Source organism: Trachurus trachurus (genome assembly GCF_905171665.1).
Source record: "Trachurus trachurus genome assembly, chromosome: 4".
Classification (NCBI taxonomy): Eukaryota; Metazoa; Chordata; class Actinopteri; order Carangiformes; family Carangidae; genus Trachurus; species Trachurus trachurus.
Genome location: NC_139898.1, coordinates 21471956 through 21488660, shown reverse-complemented (window position 1 = coordinate 21488660; position 16705 = coordinate 21471956). Strand labels below are relative to the sequence as shown.

At 42.5% G+C, this 16705-nt stretch overlaps 1 protein-coding gene across 1 annotated transcript in view; it reads left to right on the top strand.

The window, feature by feature from the left end:
• The window catches only part of ptprsa (protein tyrosine phosphatase receptor type Sa), a 128044-nt gene that overhangs the window by 70963 nt on the left and 40376 nt on the right, over positions 1-16705 (top strand). Inside the window, exons 10-16 of the mRNA XM_083970445.1 lie at positions 1950-2270; positions 4106-4299; positions 6994-7111; positions 13496-14089; positions 15148-15242; positions 15628-15878; positions 16165-16252. Of these exons, the coding sequence (XP_083826571.1) occupies positions 1950-2270; positions 4106-4299; positions 6994-7111; positions 13496-14089; positions 15148-15242; positions 15628-15878; positions 16165-16252 (1661 nt within the window). The remainder of the gene's footprint in view (positions 1-1949; positions 2271-4105; positions 4300-6993; positions 7112-13495; positions 14090-15147; positions 15243-15627; positions 15879-16164; positions 16253-16705) is intronic.

Below are 16705 nucleotides of genomic sequence, written 5' to 3'. Positions count from 1 at the left end.
TTTAAGACATGCTTTCTGGGAAGGAAAGTGTTGCAGCTCACTGACTATAGAGGAAGTACTCTGTAGTCAGGTGCTGGTGGTAAGAAAGTCTATAAAATTGAGTATATGTGGGAGTCAGGTACGTATGATGCAGACAATGCTTGTGATTTCTTTTTGTTTGGTTGGTTCCTTTTTTTTGTTGTCGTTGTGTTTGTTTTTTCGTTTTGTTTTTTTAAGAGGTTAAATGTTCTTATTTTCTGTTTATGAGTACTGTGTTTTTTCACGTTTTCTCATGAGTTGTCATTTTGAACCTTAACTGTTGTTGTGGTTCTTTCTTTCGAGTCACCTGGGTTACAGAGAAATTCATTTCCCAGTACCCTCCTTCAGTTCATAATTTATTTCTTCAGCCTTTGTTTTGGAATGAGAACATGCTGCCTGTTTCCATCGGTTTCATTTTAGTTCTTTTCCTAAGTTGCCGTGTGTGGGATGCTCCCCCCCTCCCGGATGGTATTTCATTTTGTTTTTGTTTACTGTGCAATTCTTTTGCCCTTACATAACTGACAAAAATGTAATAATGAACTGGGTTTTGTAACAACCAAGATGGATTCCCATGAAGAACCATTGCAGTAGATAGAACAAACCTGACTAGGATAGAAATATTTTCATACGCCTTTGTACATAGAGTGTAATACCAAACTCTTGGTGAGAATGTTTTATCACTCCTTGCACAGCACTGTCTCTGGACAAGCACATGCTGCAGAGGAGCTTGGCACAGATTAAGCAAAAGGCATTGAGTTTGACTTAGAAAGTTCACAGATGTGTGGGCTTGAATATGTTTTGGAACAGCCGCCATGTTGGAAAGTATTTATACTGTTACAAATTAAAAGAGAGAGATTATACTATCTCCCTGTAAGATTATGTTTAGGGAAATTGTTTGTTTTGTTTTTAGCTGCTGCTAATATATCTGAAATTTCTGGTACAAAATTACTATTGTTTTTCAATGGATTATTTAATTGTGCTCATTCAGGGTAAAATGGAGGCCATTACCAAGACAAAGAAAGAGACAAACAATGCACATTAACAACACATCTTAAATATATTTGTCTCATTTATATGCCAGTTTTGTAGCTATGACAACATATTATTAATCCTCACATAGACAGTCCAGTGTCTTAATGGTCGTAATTGCGGACACCCTGCATAGGGAAATTAGGGGTTTAGTGCTCATGACTGCCATGTGCAGTTGCAAGTTCAGATTGGTAAAGGACTAAAACCTCAGTCCCGTGTCTGAAATTAAAATACACAGTGAATAAATTCATCCCTGATTATGTGGCAGTGCATCTTCAAATTAGTGACTGTGGATAAATGAAGTGACTCTGGTTTAGAATATAAACTAAATGCTTTCCCAGGGGTGAGCAAGACAGTGTCAGAACCCCTACAGCCTACTTGGTAATACATAACATGACAAACAGCTTCTGTTGAATGTAAGGATGGAGATTATAAGATTATTGCAGAAGAATTAAGTACTTATCTCATATATACAATAAATTATCAGTGAAACAGTCAGAAAGGAATGTTGCAGGGGTAATAATATGTAACACTATGACGCTTTTGATTCCTCATACAAAAAACACAGAGCCACAACCAAATGTGCCTGTGTGTCCCTCTATATTTAACAAGGGAAGCCATCTTGGTTCATTATTACACAAGCTTGTGCCATTGTCTATTTATGCCTCTTTTGTTGACATTTGCTTGATGACTTTTTTTTAAAATTTTTAAACATATTTTGCCTCCGTCTTTGCTTTGCGATTTTTTGGTTTGAATTATTCTAGTTTTTATTTGAGTTTTATTTTATCATTTTCTTTATCTCTCCCATCTTTTTATTTTTTTGTTTTTCAACCCTCCCTTCCTCCTCCCCCCAACCTCTTCGTCCTCGACTCCCACCCTTCCTGTCCTTTCCACCTCACCAGAGCCCTCAGCCCCCCCTCAAGACATTAAGTGCAGCACCACCAGCTCCACCACCCTGCTGGTAAGTTGGCGCCCCCCGCCTTTGACGAGTCAGAACGGTGTCCTGGCAGGGTATAGGGTGCACTACCAGGTGGTGGGCCCGTCAGAAGGCGGCAGTGACAACGGGGAGCCCACGGAGGAGGCCACGGTGCCTGCCACGGAAGAGCAGGTGCTGCTGCAGCGCTTGGAGAAGTGGACCCAGTACCACATCACTGTGTCTGCCTTCACCATGATTGGGCCAGGCCCTGAGAGCGAGCCCCTGATCTGCCGGACAGACGAAGACGGTACAAGAATCTCTCATCTCTTAGTTGTATGGTTTCAGGAGCATTAACAACCTCACTATCTATAAGTAACCAGACCACATACACCTGTCCAAACCATATGAAAGTAAAAGACTTAAAATGTACAACACACTTGGGAAATCAACTATGATGGCAATAAAACATAACTAACCAAAATGCAATTCATAATAACTACCACATCCCATATCCTGCCTCTCTATCTATAGGCTTTTAGCAGTATCTCGTTGCTCAGCTGAGAGCCATAAGCATTTGTGAGTGCTTTACACTGCGAAGGCATGTCAATGTTTTTATGATGGAAACAGCAGGCTGGACATTAAAGAAGCAGGTGTGAGTCCACTAAGGTTGCAGCACAGATCCCCTGGCTGGAAAGTATGGCTGATGGAAAAAAGAAAGAAAAAGAATTAATAACACCCTCGCAGTCCTCACTTAACTACTGTTGTGGTGCTTTGGAGCGTGGTACTCAGACCTGACCTACTCCACTGAAACACAGAGCCTGGTAATGGGTGTCACTGTGTGAGTGTTAACCAAGGTGCTGTTGAAAAAGAGAAAATAGGCTCTGTTGACATTCCCTGGAAAACAGTATAATACTGTACTCACAAACAGATTTTTGCTTCTGTGCACTGCTGGTCACTCCTCAGTGTGTGTGACAACTGTGTACCGGGTTGGCACAGATAAAATTGAAAAAGACAGAAGAGCCAAGATGCTTGCAAAAAAAAATTACATCTCATATCTAAAAGTAAACATTACACAGCTGAGTTGGGATAGCAGGAAGTAGATAACAAATGAGCAAAGCAGTTGAACAATAAAATACATAAGCTGACAAATAAAGATGTGAGCATGTCACGGCTCATCAGAATCATTGATGGATGGCTGACACTGGCTTCTGTTCTCTAGGATCCATTTCACATCCATTACCACAGCATTCTTAACATCTCTGTGACGCTGATGTGCAATGAGCAGCAACAGCAGAAGCGAGCTCAAATTCACCCCATGCCTGTTTTAAAACACACAAGTATCAGGGATTGCAGAGGTGAAAGCCACAGCACACTGAGAAGTGCTGTAACAAATTTTCTGGTGTCATTACGATAATAACGTGTGACCGAGAAGTGCCAGGCAGAGAAAAAGAGTCGGGGCTAAAAGGTAGGGAAGATTTTGGCAATAAACAAGATTGGTGAATGATCCCGGGGAAGATGGGAGGGGAGGGGGATAGGGTTGTGATTTAGGGAGGAAAAGCAGGACTTTAAGTGTTTGTGGAGGAGCAAAATGGAGGTAGTTTGAGTGGAGGAGTTTTATTAATGGCACATCCTTCTCGGAAAAAAGCAAGTCCGTGGCGCACGAAAGGCCTGGAAGCAGTGCCTCCCATAAAGGCCTGTCATTATGACTGAGAGGGAGGGCTTCCTATTGATGGCAGACAGACACTGCAGATATATATTGCAAAAGTGGAGCAGACAGGAGAAAGTGGTGGTGGTGTGAGTGGATATACTGACACAGGAGTGTGTTTGCGTTTATTTTTTGTCTGTCTTTGTCTAATATTCTTGCCAGATGTCAGTATCTTATCTTGGATAATGTGTGCGTTATAGGGTGTTATTAATGCTATGACACAGTTTTATGTGCATCTGCCACCCTGCATTGCTCCTATAAATATTGTGAAAGATTTGCAGCAATTGCACCATGACAAAGTACTGCATGTTTATAGCCATTGTCAAAACAGGGACATCCTTACTAATGTCTGAAAATAGAAGATCAGAATCACTATTCTTTTTCCTGCATACATGACAAAATGATTCTTATTTGACTTGTTGTCTTATTACCCACAGTTCCCGGGGCTCCTCCAAGGCGGGTGGAGGTTGAGGTCCTCAACTCCACAGCGCTTAAGGTGATGTGGCGCTCCATGACACCAGGCAAGCAGCACGGTCAGATCCGTGGCTACCAGGTTCACTATGTGCGTGTGGAAAATGGAGAGTCTAGGGGCCTGCCCCTCATCAAGGACGTCATGCTGGCTGATGCCCAGGTATGACCATCTCACAGCTTCCCCAGTCAACATCAGTTAGAGCGATGCAAATGTCTCCCCAGAGCTCGCTCACACGAAATTGCACACAGGCCCTTGTCTGCCTTTGAATCTCTTTTTCATTCATGATACAAAGACTGGTTAAGCAGCATACATCAACACCGCTACGCCGATTTAATGATTAAAATCTCAGCGGGCACATCAAAGAAGCTCCGGCCAACTTTCTCTCTGACATAGATTTCAAATTGTGTACTTCATCCTCACCTGTTGTGGCTGTGCAAATATTGCTAGAGTATGCCAGAGCGATAGGTTGCTCTTGCCTCTTGGATTTCATTTCATATCGCTGTAATATCCCCCCCCCCCCCTCCCCTCAGCCCACAACAAGAGCTGTAATCAAAGCTTCACTCATCTTGTCCTCCCTCTTCTGCCTCCATGGCTTTTATTAGGAATGTCTAGACCCCTGCTTTATGGCAACATGTGCCATGAAATGCCTGATTGTGTGTTTGTATCAAATGCAAAGGCTCAAAGAAAATGCTGATTATAGTATTCTTTGCCAGGGGCAGGAAAGTAAAATTGGCATGAAAACATTTCACCAAAAATCAGCCTCCTCTGACAGATAGAATTGTAATGGAGCCTTTTGTGATAGCTTTTTTTCCCCTTTCTTTTCGTTTTTTTTTTCTTCTTTCTTACAAAACTTACAAAACCGTCAAAACGGAGTTTCTTCTGCCAAAGTGCCACTGTCTTGGACTGTGGCAATCATCCAAATGGAAATGATAGCCTTGAAGCAATAGGGTAAAGAAAAGACAGAAAAGAATAGTTGTATGCAATGCTGCCTTTTTGGGGAATGAATGAATCAAAGTCTAGTTTTTTTGCACATGACTGAAGAAACCAAATGCCACCAGCATCATGTTTACGTTTTTAGCATTTAGCTGTCCCACCAATGCAAGAGTCCAAATTATCTTGAATTACTGAAATTATGAGATCCAAATCATCCAGCAGCAACATACAGCCAAGAATGATTATCTTTTATTGTTGCAGATTTGTTGTTAGTATATTTAAATATATATAAAATATACTAACAAAACCTCATCTTTAAACCCTTAAAAGCTACAGTTTAATGTCACTACTAGTTGGAGCTGTCAGTGATTTAACTCTGAGGTACAGTAGTCTATCAGCCGCTGCACAGTAACATGGTTAAACATCTCCAGGCCTCACAGGCAGCCCAGTAGAGCTCTCAGCCTTGTTTCAGCTGCTCCTCATAACATAAGCTTCAAACAGCTTCTCTTTCTCCTGACCGCACAAAACCAGTGACCTATTTCTGATACCAACCCTCTGCTCCCAAACCTCTAATGCCCCCGTCTCTCACAATCCTATTTCTTCCCTTTTTCCTTTCTCTCTCTTTCTTCTTCTTCTTCTTCTTCTTCTTCTTCTTCAAAAATGCTTTCTCTCCTGCACTCTCCTCTTTGGCGGTGGGGGGGGGTTAGTGGGAAATGGACGATACAGCTGAATATGTGAGTACGAAGTTTCGCCTGAGTGCTTTGTGTAGCTGAAAGGGAATAAACAGCGGGTATTGCATCAACCTGGTTGGATTCACAATTTACACAGACCCTCCAATCTTTATTCAATAAGTTTGGATTGTGAAGTGGCTCAGAGGTTTCACCTCAGCTGTCTGGCCAGCCAACCTCTACGCTATCTCTGTACGCCACTGAGGGAAAAAGGACAAACTTCTATTGCCGTCTGGCTTTTACAAAATGGTGGCTGATGCAATATCCACTGCCCACTGTGCCTGGAATGCTAATGCTACTAGTGTCTTGTTTTGTGTTGATGCAGTACATTTTGTCTTGTGCTCTGGTGGTGTTTGTGTGCGCGTGCTTTTTTTTCCCCTTTTCTGTTATTTCTATTATTTAATTGTCTGTGTGGTGCCTTAGAATTACTATCATGCTGTAAGTTCACGTCCTTTTTTTGCATCTTTTTTATTAAAAATACAGAGACAGTAGTTTAAATAACGTCCATGTATAATCCTTGAAATCTGCTGTGAAGTCTTCCCCACATCTGCAGATTTTTCTTTTTTGCAACAAAGTATATACCCTTATTTTGAACCCAGATTTGATACCCCGGCCCCTCTGCATTACGTGAATACCATGTCAAGTGAGAGACAGTACTTATAGCTCATTTACCTTTATTGACCTCTCCCATCACTCCAGCCAACCAGCCTGTTAAAAACCTAATTCTGCATTCGTTCAAACCTGCTCCTTTGAAAGATTCATTAGAATTGATCGGAAGCCTCTCTTTAAAGAGGACTCAAGGAAACTTAATGGCTGAGGTAAAAAACTGACAGCGAATGGCCAGGATGTTTTCATTCATCACATAGTTAAGTTGTTGATTGGAATATTGCTGAAGGAGTAAGGGGATGCAGGGGTACTTCCCATTTACATACAGTATATAATGTCTCTCCTCCACCTAGCACCAAGGCAACTCTAAGGATTTCCTAATGGAATGGTCTCCTATTACACTGGGGGAATCGTTACATTTAATGCATGCCTCGTGAAAATTAATAAAGACGACCAGGAGACACTTCACTCAGATTAACATTCTGTGTAAAGCAGTTTGAACAGCATGAACTGTGGCCAAATCATCATCAATTCAGGACACATTTTGACATTTTCCTGTTTCCTGTGTCTACCCCGTCTCTCATAGGAAATGGTCATCGGAGGACTGAAGCCAGACACCACTTACTCCATCACGGTGGCAGCGTACACCACCAAAGGGGATGGGGCCCGCAGCAAACCCAAACTGGTGGTGACCAAAGGGGCAGGTCAGTACAAGCCAAGGACAAATCTATTATTTGTTTGTTTGGTTTACACAGCCTTAGTTCATGCAGTAATGAAGGCAGCATATAATTTCTTCAGCCCGTGGCTGAAAGGTACCTTGCTTGGGGGTGGGGTGGTTCCTCTTCATTCCCGTACAGCTGTTACTGCATGGCTACCATTCCTGATAAACAGATTTATTACAATGTATTTCAATGTGGCTTGGAAAAGCAAGGCGTTCAAGAACATGGTGTCCTTACTACAAGTATACTTAGCCCTCTGCTTCAGAAGTACGTGTTGTTGAGTTAACATGACACATCATTTCCAGCTGCCATTCAAGACACTTTTTCCAAATGGACGAATCTGATCAGTAAGAACAGTTTAGTTTCTCAGGGATGGTGTTTGCTTCTGTCGGGGTAGTATTTATCATTTCATTCATGTTCAGAAATCTATCCAAATATTTATAGAGATCACAATGGTGTGAAATAGTTGGAGATTTTTCAGTCAGATTATGACAGCTCGAAAACCCATGTAGAGTCTTTGGTTTGAGCTTTAAGGATAACATTTTGGAGACTAATGCCTGCACATTACTAAGTCTTACCTCCAGATTTTTTCTCCTTTGTTGCCACCACCAGTTAAACTGGACCACTTGAGTTTGTTTGGAAGCTGCCAGTTGAGTTACCATAAACATGATCTAAACCTGTGAGGCTGGCTGCCTCAGAGTGTGAAAGCCATCTTTTGGAGAATTTAAGGCGTAAAGCCAATATAGAAGCATCCTTTTGTGGGAGCATCTGTGCCAGTCGGCTTTAAGAGGCTTCAGAGAGCCAGGATGTACACAACTGCATGCATATTTATACACACACACACTTGCATAGACACCTTCTCACTCATGAGCACAGGCGGTATCCACAAGCATACAGTATATGCAGATTTATGCTGTGGCATTGTACCCATGCAATAGTGTACATGCACATGGTCATAAAAGATCATAAAACAATGTACAACACGTTTCTCGCAGCCCAACACACGCACACAAACAAAGGCAAATTTCCCCGGTCCTGACAGGTGTATGTTACAGGTGTCATGGAGCGTGACACTGCCAAAGGGGCTTGAGCGAGTGCTGTCACTATCCATCCTCCTGTCAGGGCCAGCTGACTGATATGCCAGTCTAGCGCACTCAGCCTGTCCCTCAGACGGAAAGCCTCTCCTTTCTTATTATTGAAGTGTAAAGAAATGGTTTGCGCCAGGGGGCCAAGATAAATAGAGAAGAGGAAGGGGTGAGAGGTGGGGAGAAGACGAGCCTCGGCAGCCTTTTTTCTTTTTTTAGAGGTGAAGTGGTTGTCTGAGAGTTGTCAGGACGGCCTAGTGAATAGCAGGGATCCCACTGGTTATGGGATTTCTCAAATAGCGAGGAGTTTCCTGAGATCTTTTTCAAGCGGTGAACAAAAGTGTATTTTTATGCTCTCCGGGGATTTCATGAAATGTCAGTGAGTTTAAAAATTAGTTTAATATTTTAGAAAGAAGCTCAAATCCTTTGTATAATGTCTCTCTCCTTTTTTTCTCAGAAGAAAGCTTAACTGTTCTGGACAGCTTTAACGCATGTTGAAGCTATAAAAAGAACACAAACAACAACAGGGACAAATGAGACAGAGTAATCAGATTATACAGAGGTGTACCAGTCAACAATTCCCCTTTTTCTCACTGAATTTAATTCACTTTTATACTATGGTAGCTGAATTTGTAAAAATGTCAATGTTAAAATTGCATTTGATGGGTGCACCTAAAGGTTTTATGCCCATTCTCACAAAGGTATTAGATTATGCTGCTATGTAGCTACTGTCAAGCTATTTATTGATCATTACATACAGAAAACATACATATCATAATTTTGACACCGTATATCATGGGATACATCCTATGTATATTATATTTGATTTGACAATCATGCTTTTCGCCATACAAACTGATGTTTTAAGTGTCCTTTTTGTTACTCATACACTGGCACACATAAAAAGTGTGATGCAAATAAATGAAATATTCAACTGCATGAATGCATGTATGCATTTTTAAAACACACACAAACACACATAACTTATGCAACAGCTCTTTCTTTTTGCAGACAAGTATGCACTTAAAGAGAAGCAATTGCCTCCAGATACATGTGACGTCATAGTCTTGTTCTGTTGAGGAAACATAAAGGCCTCAAAAGCGACATCAATACAGAGCATGGTGACAAACAGAGCATGTATTCGTGCCACTTAAAATTCAATTCACATCAGTGGCAAAGTCTTTTCATAACCCAAACATTTCAGCAAGCCTGTCTGGTAGTTTGGTGCATCATAAAGTATCCAAAAGAATCTATCTCAGGATTTTCCAGGATATAAAAAACAGGTATAACTGCACATTTATTTGTGAGTCACAGACAAACAACATTTATTCTGTGCCTCGAACTGTCTTTGTTTGCTCAATGAAAGTCGGGTTTGAAAAGTGTCTTTTCATGATTCATACTTTCCAAACTCTTCGTTTGAGGAGTACACACTTTGGCTTATGAAAGACAAAGTTTTTGAGAAGGCCTTAAGGACATTTTATTGACAAAGGATTAAGATGTTTGTCTGAAACTTTTATTCTGCCGTCACATCTGTCCATTAAGAAGTTTTTCACCAGGCTGAAAAGATCAACAATCGATGCCCATCCTTTTGATCTTCTTCTGCCTTGTCCTGGTTCACGTGGAAAATATATTATGTGCTGTATTATCAGAAAGTTTTCAAAACACTAACCGATAAATGAACTCAAGACATAATATTCTATGAATGGCATGTGGGGTTGGCTGTTCTTACTTTAGACCTGCAAAATAAGAGAGAACAGCTTATCTGTGTGCAGATCCTCATATAAAGGAAGAGGGACTGGCCATCTGTATTTTGCATTTTAAACTTCCTATAATTTTAGTGGCCTGAGATCATGCGGGGAAATCATATGAATATGATAACGTCTTTTAGTTATGTTGAAATTTACACCACAGTACATTCAATAACTGACCCATGTTGACAGTACTCTGTTTTGGTAGTTAACATTTAATAGATTGCACTGTGTATTGTTTTGTACACATCTGCAATGATAGACAGACAGATATAAATTATGCTGCCGACAGCTAACTTGAAACATCAGTCCCAATGTTCAGCAGCTTCCTGATCGTTCCAGCAAGAAGACATCAATGTAATGGCCCTATAGCTCTCTCTCTCTCTGTCTCTCTCTCTTAATAGCACTTGCTCTTCAAAAGGGGCATGTGAAAATTTGACTCAGTGACATTTCCTACCCTACATATTACTCCCCTCCACGAACCACTGCCACATACACACACATGCACTCATACAGTAAGCAGACTAAATTAAAAGCAGAAGGAAATGAAAATGTGAGAGTGATGTATTCGTCGTGACTTTGAAGGTTAAAACGACCTCTTACCCCCCACACGTCCTCAGATAAGTTAAATCTCCATAGATGGGCTCTAGCCGCAGGTTAATCAGTGGGAGATTCTTTCCATTGTCAAGACGAGGTGGGGAACATGATTTAAAACTGCACATACATTTGCACCTTGTCCCTGGTGGACAAGTACAGAGGTAATATGTTTGTTTGTGTGCATACAACGCTGTGTGTACACATGTGTGGCATGCACGAGAGAGGGAGGAAATGAGAGGGTAACTTGATCGCCCCTTCCTCAATCAGGCTGAGAGTGTATCAACAGCGTGCTGTTAATACTGTGGCCTGATGGGAAGCATGCTGGGAGGCCCACAAGGAGGGATTGAACCAGGATCGACCCTGAAATGGGACATAGAGAGAGAAGTGGGGGGTAGGAGGGGGGGCACAAGGACAGAATTGGAGAGATGGGGAAAGAATAAGGGAGAGTGTAAGGGCAGAGAGAGATGAACACTGTGAAGAGAAGGAGAGGGACAATCAAGGTGTCCAAGAACCACAGAATCGCTCATGTACACGCACACACACAGACGCACAGACACACATTTCGGCCCCCTCATATCCCTGTTGGGCCCTCTCTGCAGCAGATTGCTCCTTGTCCCCAGTCACCTTCATCATCCCTCATTCACTCATTCCTCACCCCCTCACTCTGCCCTCTGCCTTGCTCTCTCTCAACACCCTGTAGCACCACACGGACACATACATGCCATTACAACCCCCCACTCTGCCGCCATCACCCCCCCCCCCCCCCCCCCCACACACACACACACACCCCTCCACCCCCTCCTACCACACCAATCTGCTGCCTTACTAGCCATGATCCCTCTCCCCAGTGTGCAAATGATACCGCAGTTTCAGGGCTACAAACTTTGAATAATGGACACTTGGTAGCTTGTTGAGGTTAGGAACGGAAATTCTGAATGGGAAACACAGACACACACACACACACACACACACACACACACACACATACTGTACACACACAAACGCACACTAAGAGTCATCACAGGACCATTATCTCTGATTCTATTTCCTTGATTAGCGGTGAGCGTGACAGCAGAGTGGGCTTTTAAATGACACCAAGCTGAGCTATAGTACATAGCTGAAGAGTATTAGGAGCATTCGTCTCACCCAACATCACCCAATACTTAGCACCCCCACCTTTCCATTACCGGCAAAGGCTCAGCTGACTAGCCACCACCGACCCACCCGCACACCCCCCGTCTTCCTCTGGCAACAGTCTTCAGAAAGAAGACCATTAGCAAACGGAAATGAATAATACGAGCAGAGGGAGGAGACTGCAGAGAGTGGATTGCTTTTTGTGTGTGTGTGTGTATGCGTATGTGTGTACTACATGCACATTCAGACTCACATGGCAGCACACAAATATGCTGCTGTATATGTAGGCACATGTACACAGACACACTCATAGACAATGATACTATTCCACTGAGAGGGAATGCTGTTGCCACAGACTAATGTTAGCTTCTCCAAATTACTTTAAGTCTATACTGGGCAACAAGCCAAGCAGCTCTGTTGCAGCTGGAGCTGGGAGCAAACTGGCGCCTATACCATCAGATCACACACACACATGCATACAGTACATGTTCATCCATACTGCGTGTTATACAAGATACACACAAACAGATTGTACAAGAGAGGTAAGTTATAAGAGGCTTGAAAAGATGCTGCAGTTGAAATTCTTGTAGCATAACAAAGTGAAAAGGAGGACAAACGTATCCATAATTGCAGCTGCTGAAGATAGCGATGAAATGTATGTTACACAGTATACCCGTTGATGATTTGCATTGAGCTTATTCAGCGTTTTTAATTTATGCTGAGAAAGCTCTCACTGCCAGGACCAACCAATTTGACAGCGACCCAGTTGGCAAGCTTTTTTTTTTTTTTCCCCAGAAATACACAGAGATAGCCAATCTTCTCGCAAGTGGTCTCACAATTTCATGTAGAGGCATGAAATTAAATTGATTACAGCGAATAAACTGAAAATGTTCCATAGCCTGGTTTATATTATTCATTCATATTTATATTGCAAAAAATAATAGGAACACTTGTGTTTGAGTACAGCGTGTACGTCTGCACTTGTAACCTCACTTGTGTTTAACAGTTATCTGTCCTGCCGGTGCCTTGTACTTCTGAGAAAGGGGTTGTACCGTAGATGAGCAAGTCGAGATAGAATCTATTTACGGAGGGACAAGGCTCAAGTGCGAATCAGCCACACTCATTGCTCACAAAGCTTTGACGGCAACTCGAGAACTGAAGGTTTCCCATAACTGCTGCTGCCTCTATCACACTGATGGGGTCTTAAAAGGAGGGTTAAGATGAGACGTGTGTCATCCATAAGAGCAGCAAAACTGGGCCACTCTGAAGAATGGTGTCTAGACCCCAAGTGTAGATCATCCATTTTACAACAAGAGATGACTCTTAACAGCTGAAAGAGGCACTGTTCTCTGCTTAAAGTTTTAGTGATGCTTTGCTGTACAGAAAAAGATTTTGGCTCAATCTTACATTTGTCATGAAATGGTAATGGGTACAGCGATCGCTCGAGAATTTAGAGACTCAGAGGAACTTCCACATCAACGTGCAACATAACCTGACACAGCTCATTATGTTAACTGATGAATGGGTGATATTAAAAGTTTCACTCTCAGGGTGGTATCTGAAATCTGTTAATAATAACCACAGCCACTAAGAAGAGTATTTTACTGAAGCTATAGAATTAGCCAGGTCTGACAGTTCTTTTCCATGTTCAATTCATGTTTCAGTCATAATACAATTTTGAAATTGTGTTTTTCTTTATATATATAATATGTATATATATATATACAGTATATATATAATATGTACATTTTTATAACTAGAAAGCACCATAATTAAGACTTGTTTTATCTTAATTTTTTTTACAGTGCCTGGTCCCCCATATCTGTCTGTGGCTCAGGACTCGGAGTCATCAGCTGTTGTCCGCTGGGATCCTCCAGACCTGATCAATGGCATGGACCTGCAGGGCTACCGGCTCCAGTTTGGCCGTAAAGACGTCCCTCCTTTGGCCACACTGGAGTTTGCACCCCTAGAACAACAGTACCCTGTGGGCAACATTCACCGTGGGGCCACTTATCTCTTTAAAATCTCAGCCAAAAGCAGGGGGGGCTTCGGAGAAGAGGCTGTTGTGGAACTCAATATCCCAGAGAATACGCCAGGGGGATACCCTCAAATTAATGAGGGCTCCAATGTGACGTGCTGCTCAGTGCAGCTGTCCTGGTCTCCACCAGTACTGGCAGAGAGGAATGGGGTAATCACAGAGTACACTTTGGCCTATAAAGAAGCCGGTGCCGGAGGAGCACCACGGGAGCTCCGCTTGCCTCCCAGTGTGTCCAGCTACGTGCTCAACAGTCTGAAACCGAACTCTGCATACGATGTGAAAATTCGTGCACACACCAGTGTAGGTCCAGGGCCCTACAGCCCTCCTAACCAGTATCGGACGATGGCCTTTGATCCAGCAGGTAGGGTTTGCCTGTTTCTTTCCCAGCCAGGTTGGCAGGGGGTTGGAAATTGGCAACAGCACAAAATTAAAACTGCCTCACCCCCACCTTCAACTACCTCCACTTCTCCTCAAGAATCAGAAAAAAAAAATTTATATTGAAATTGTTTGCCGTTGGATACTCACCTCACTAACCCGATTAAGGTAAAAATGCAAGTCAGTAAGTTATAGTCAGTCATTTTGAGAGAGAGGAATGCAGCATAGAATCCAAAGGTAAGTGCTGTTTGATCAGACAATCCTGTCAGTCGTCCTTGCAGCCCTTTGCCAAGCACACTCACGCAGCTAATGTCATCTCACATTCCCAGTTTTCAAACAAGGTAGGACCTCAGTCAAACCCAGTCACAAGAGTATGTTTGGACTATTCCAAGATGACAGAAAGTAGATTTTTTTTTTTTTTTTTTAATTTTGGTTTTGGATTTGTTTTGAGATACCCCTCCCTTCCTAACTCCCTCCCTCTCCTAATTCCTCCTCCCCCTTTCCTCTGTCCCTTAAGGGGACAGCTTGTGGCATGGCATCCCCCAGATGCACTGCTGAGGACTGTTGGCATGCTGTGTTTTGGGTCTGTCTCTATGCCTGCATGGCAGCACGTCGGTAGTGCCAACCTAGACTCAGTAGAGGTGTAGGAACAGTTGGCATTGAGACCACATGGGTCGGTCGTTAATCCTCAAGTGGTCATGAGTTCAAAGACAGTGGTGAGGCGGGTTGGCACTACCCACGATAGCTAGCCAGTGGGCGCACCCTTGTGCTCCATGGGTTTGTTGTCCATGAGTCTTCCGTGCTGTGTGTCTTAACCAATGGCGTTGCCCCTCTCACAGCCAATCACAGCTCACCGTTACACTCACTCTCCAACCCGAAGGAACGTTCCAGGGAAACAACTGTGTTTTTGTTCTGTTTTGTTATGTTTTGATCTAAAGGTTCTTCATTTGTTTCTCTTTCCTTGGTCTCTCTACATGTTCCATTCACTAAACACACACTTTGTTTTTTTGTTTGTTTGTTTTTTCGCATTTGTCAACTCAACAGATGTCCCAAAGAATTTCACTGTCAAGTGGGCCACCAAGACCACAGTGGTCCTTGCATGGAAGTTTTCCGAAACCAGGTCTCCATACAAATGCACGGTGAGTTCATGTGTTTGATGAAATCCTGCTGCTGCTGCATGAGTGGCATTTTAATTTCATAACATCCTGAAAATCCCACTCTGTAATATAGAACTCATTTCCATCTGTTTTTTGTTTTGGTTTGTTGTTGTTTTTTTCTGAAAATGAAAACTGCTTGGTTTTACACCAGTACAGTTTATTATGCATTTGTTATTTGCATTTCACAATCACATTAATTTACAACATAATCATTTCTTTCCTTATGTAATCATCAATGCATATCCATTCCTACTGTACCAACATCCGTGCTTACTCAACCACCAATCTATCGATCTACAACCGCACATTCATTTTATCCCTCCTGCCAGTTCTCAGTTCAACTTCTTCACTGTCTCTTGAACTCCAGATTGAGTACAACCGTCAGAAGATGGATGTGGATGCGAGGCAGTTGAGGGTGTTCATCGCTGGCCTAAAGCACAACAGTACATACGACTTCAGGGTGACCTGCCAGGAAAGCATGGATGGTAGTCAAAGACACCGTGTGGTGGCCAGGACAGCGCCATTCCTCGTGGTTAAGAAACCCAAGGTGGACAGATATGGTGAGACGGACAACATTGTCACCATGTCCTTCCCACCAGTCGACTACAAGGATGTCAAGTGAGTACAGCGTTCTGAAAGATATTGCAAGCTTTGTCTGAAATGCTTTTGAGGAGTGGAGCATTTAAGTCGAAGTCTTGAGATCTGATGCAGTATGGACTGAAATTTCATGTATTTGAGATGTGTTGAAATGGGGGGGTCAGCTTTGAGGATTTCTGAGACAAGAAAACTATTGCTAGAACCCTTGAAAGTATTGAATTATCACCTTAATTTCCTAACCCTAACCCCATGGGAAGTGTTTTAATTCAAACTGCTGTACAATATTGACCTTTTAATGTGTTTCCAGGAACTTCTATGTGGTAGTGGTGCCACTTAAGTCGACCACTGGAACAGTTAAAAATCTGATGAACCCTGACGAGATGGACATTGAAGAGGTAGGATCTTTTTAATTGCGAGAGGTGTGTAGTAAATCTGGCACACAAGAAGTGATCGGGTTGTTTTGGAGAGCTGGATCAAACAGAATGAATTATAAGACATGAAATGAGAAGAGGCAACTTCAATCCTTCAGTTCCTACTCTTTTTTTGATGGGAGTGTCCTCTTTTCTTTCTTCTGCTAGCAAAACCTTTTCACATTGGCAGCTCCAGAAATGCATGTTCATGTTACCAGCAGTTACATGTGCTAGACACATTATATTGTAAACACTATGCAAAAGACATGGGCACACACCTAACACAGACATAAGTTCATCTCAGCTATGCTAATTCATCCCCCCAAGCATGCAGCATAGAGAATTACACAGTCTTCTCCCACCCTTCCCATCGCTCAGGGTCACCTTGAGCGCCAGATCAACAGCAACCATCCCTATTGAATTGGGGATTACACACAT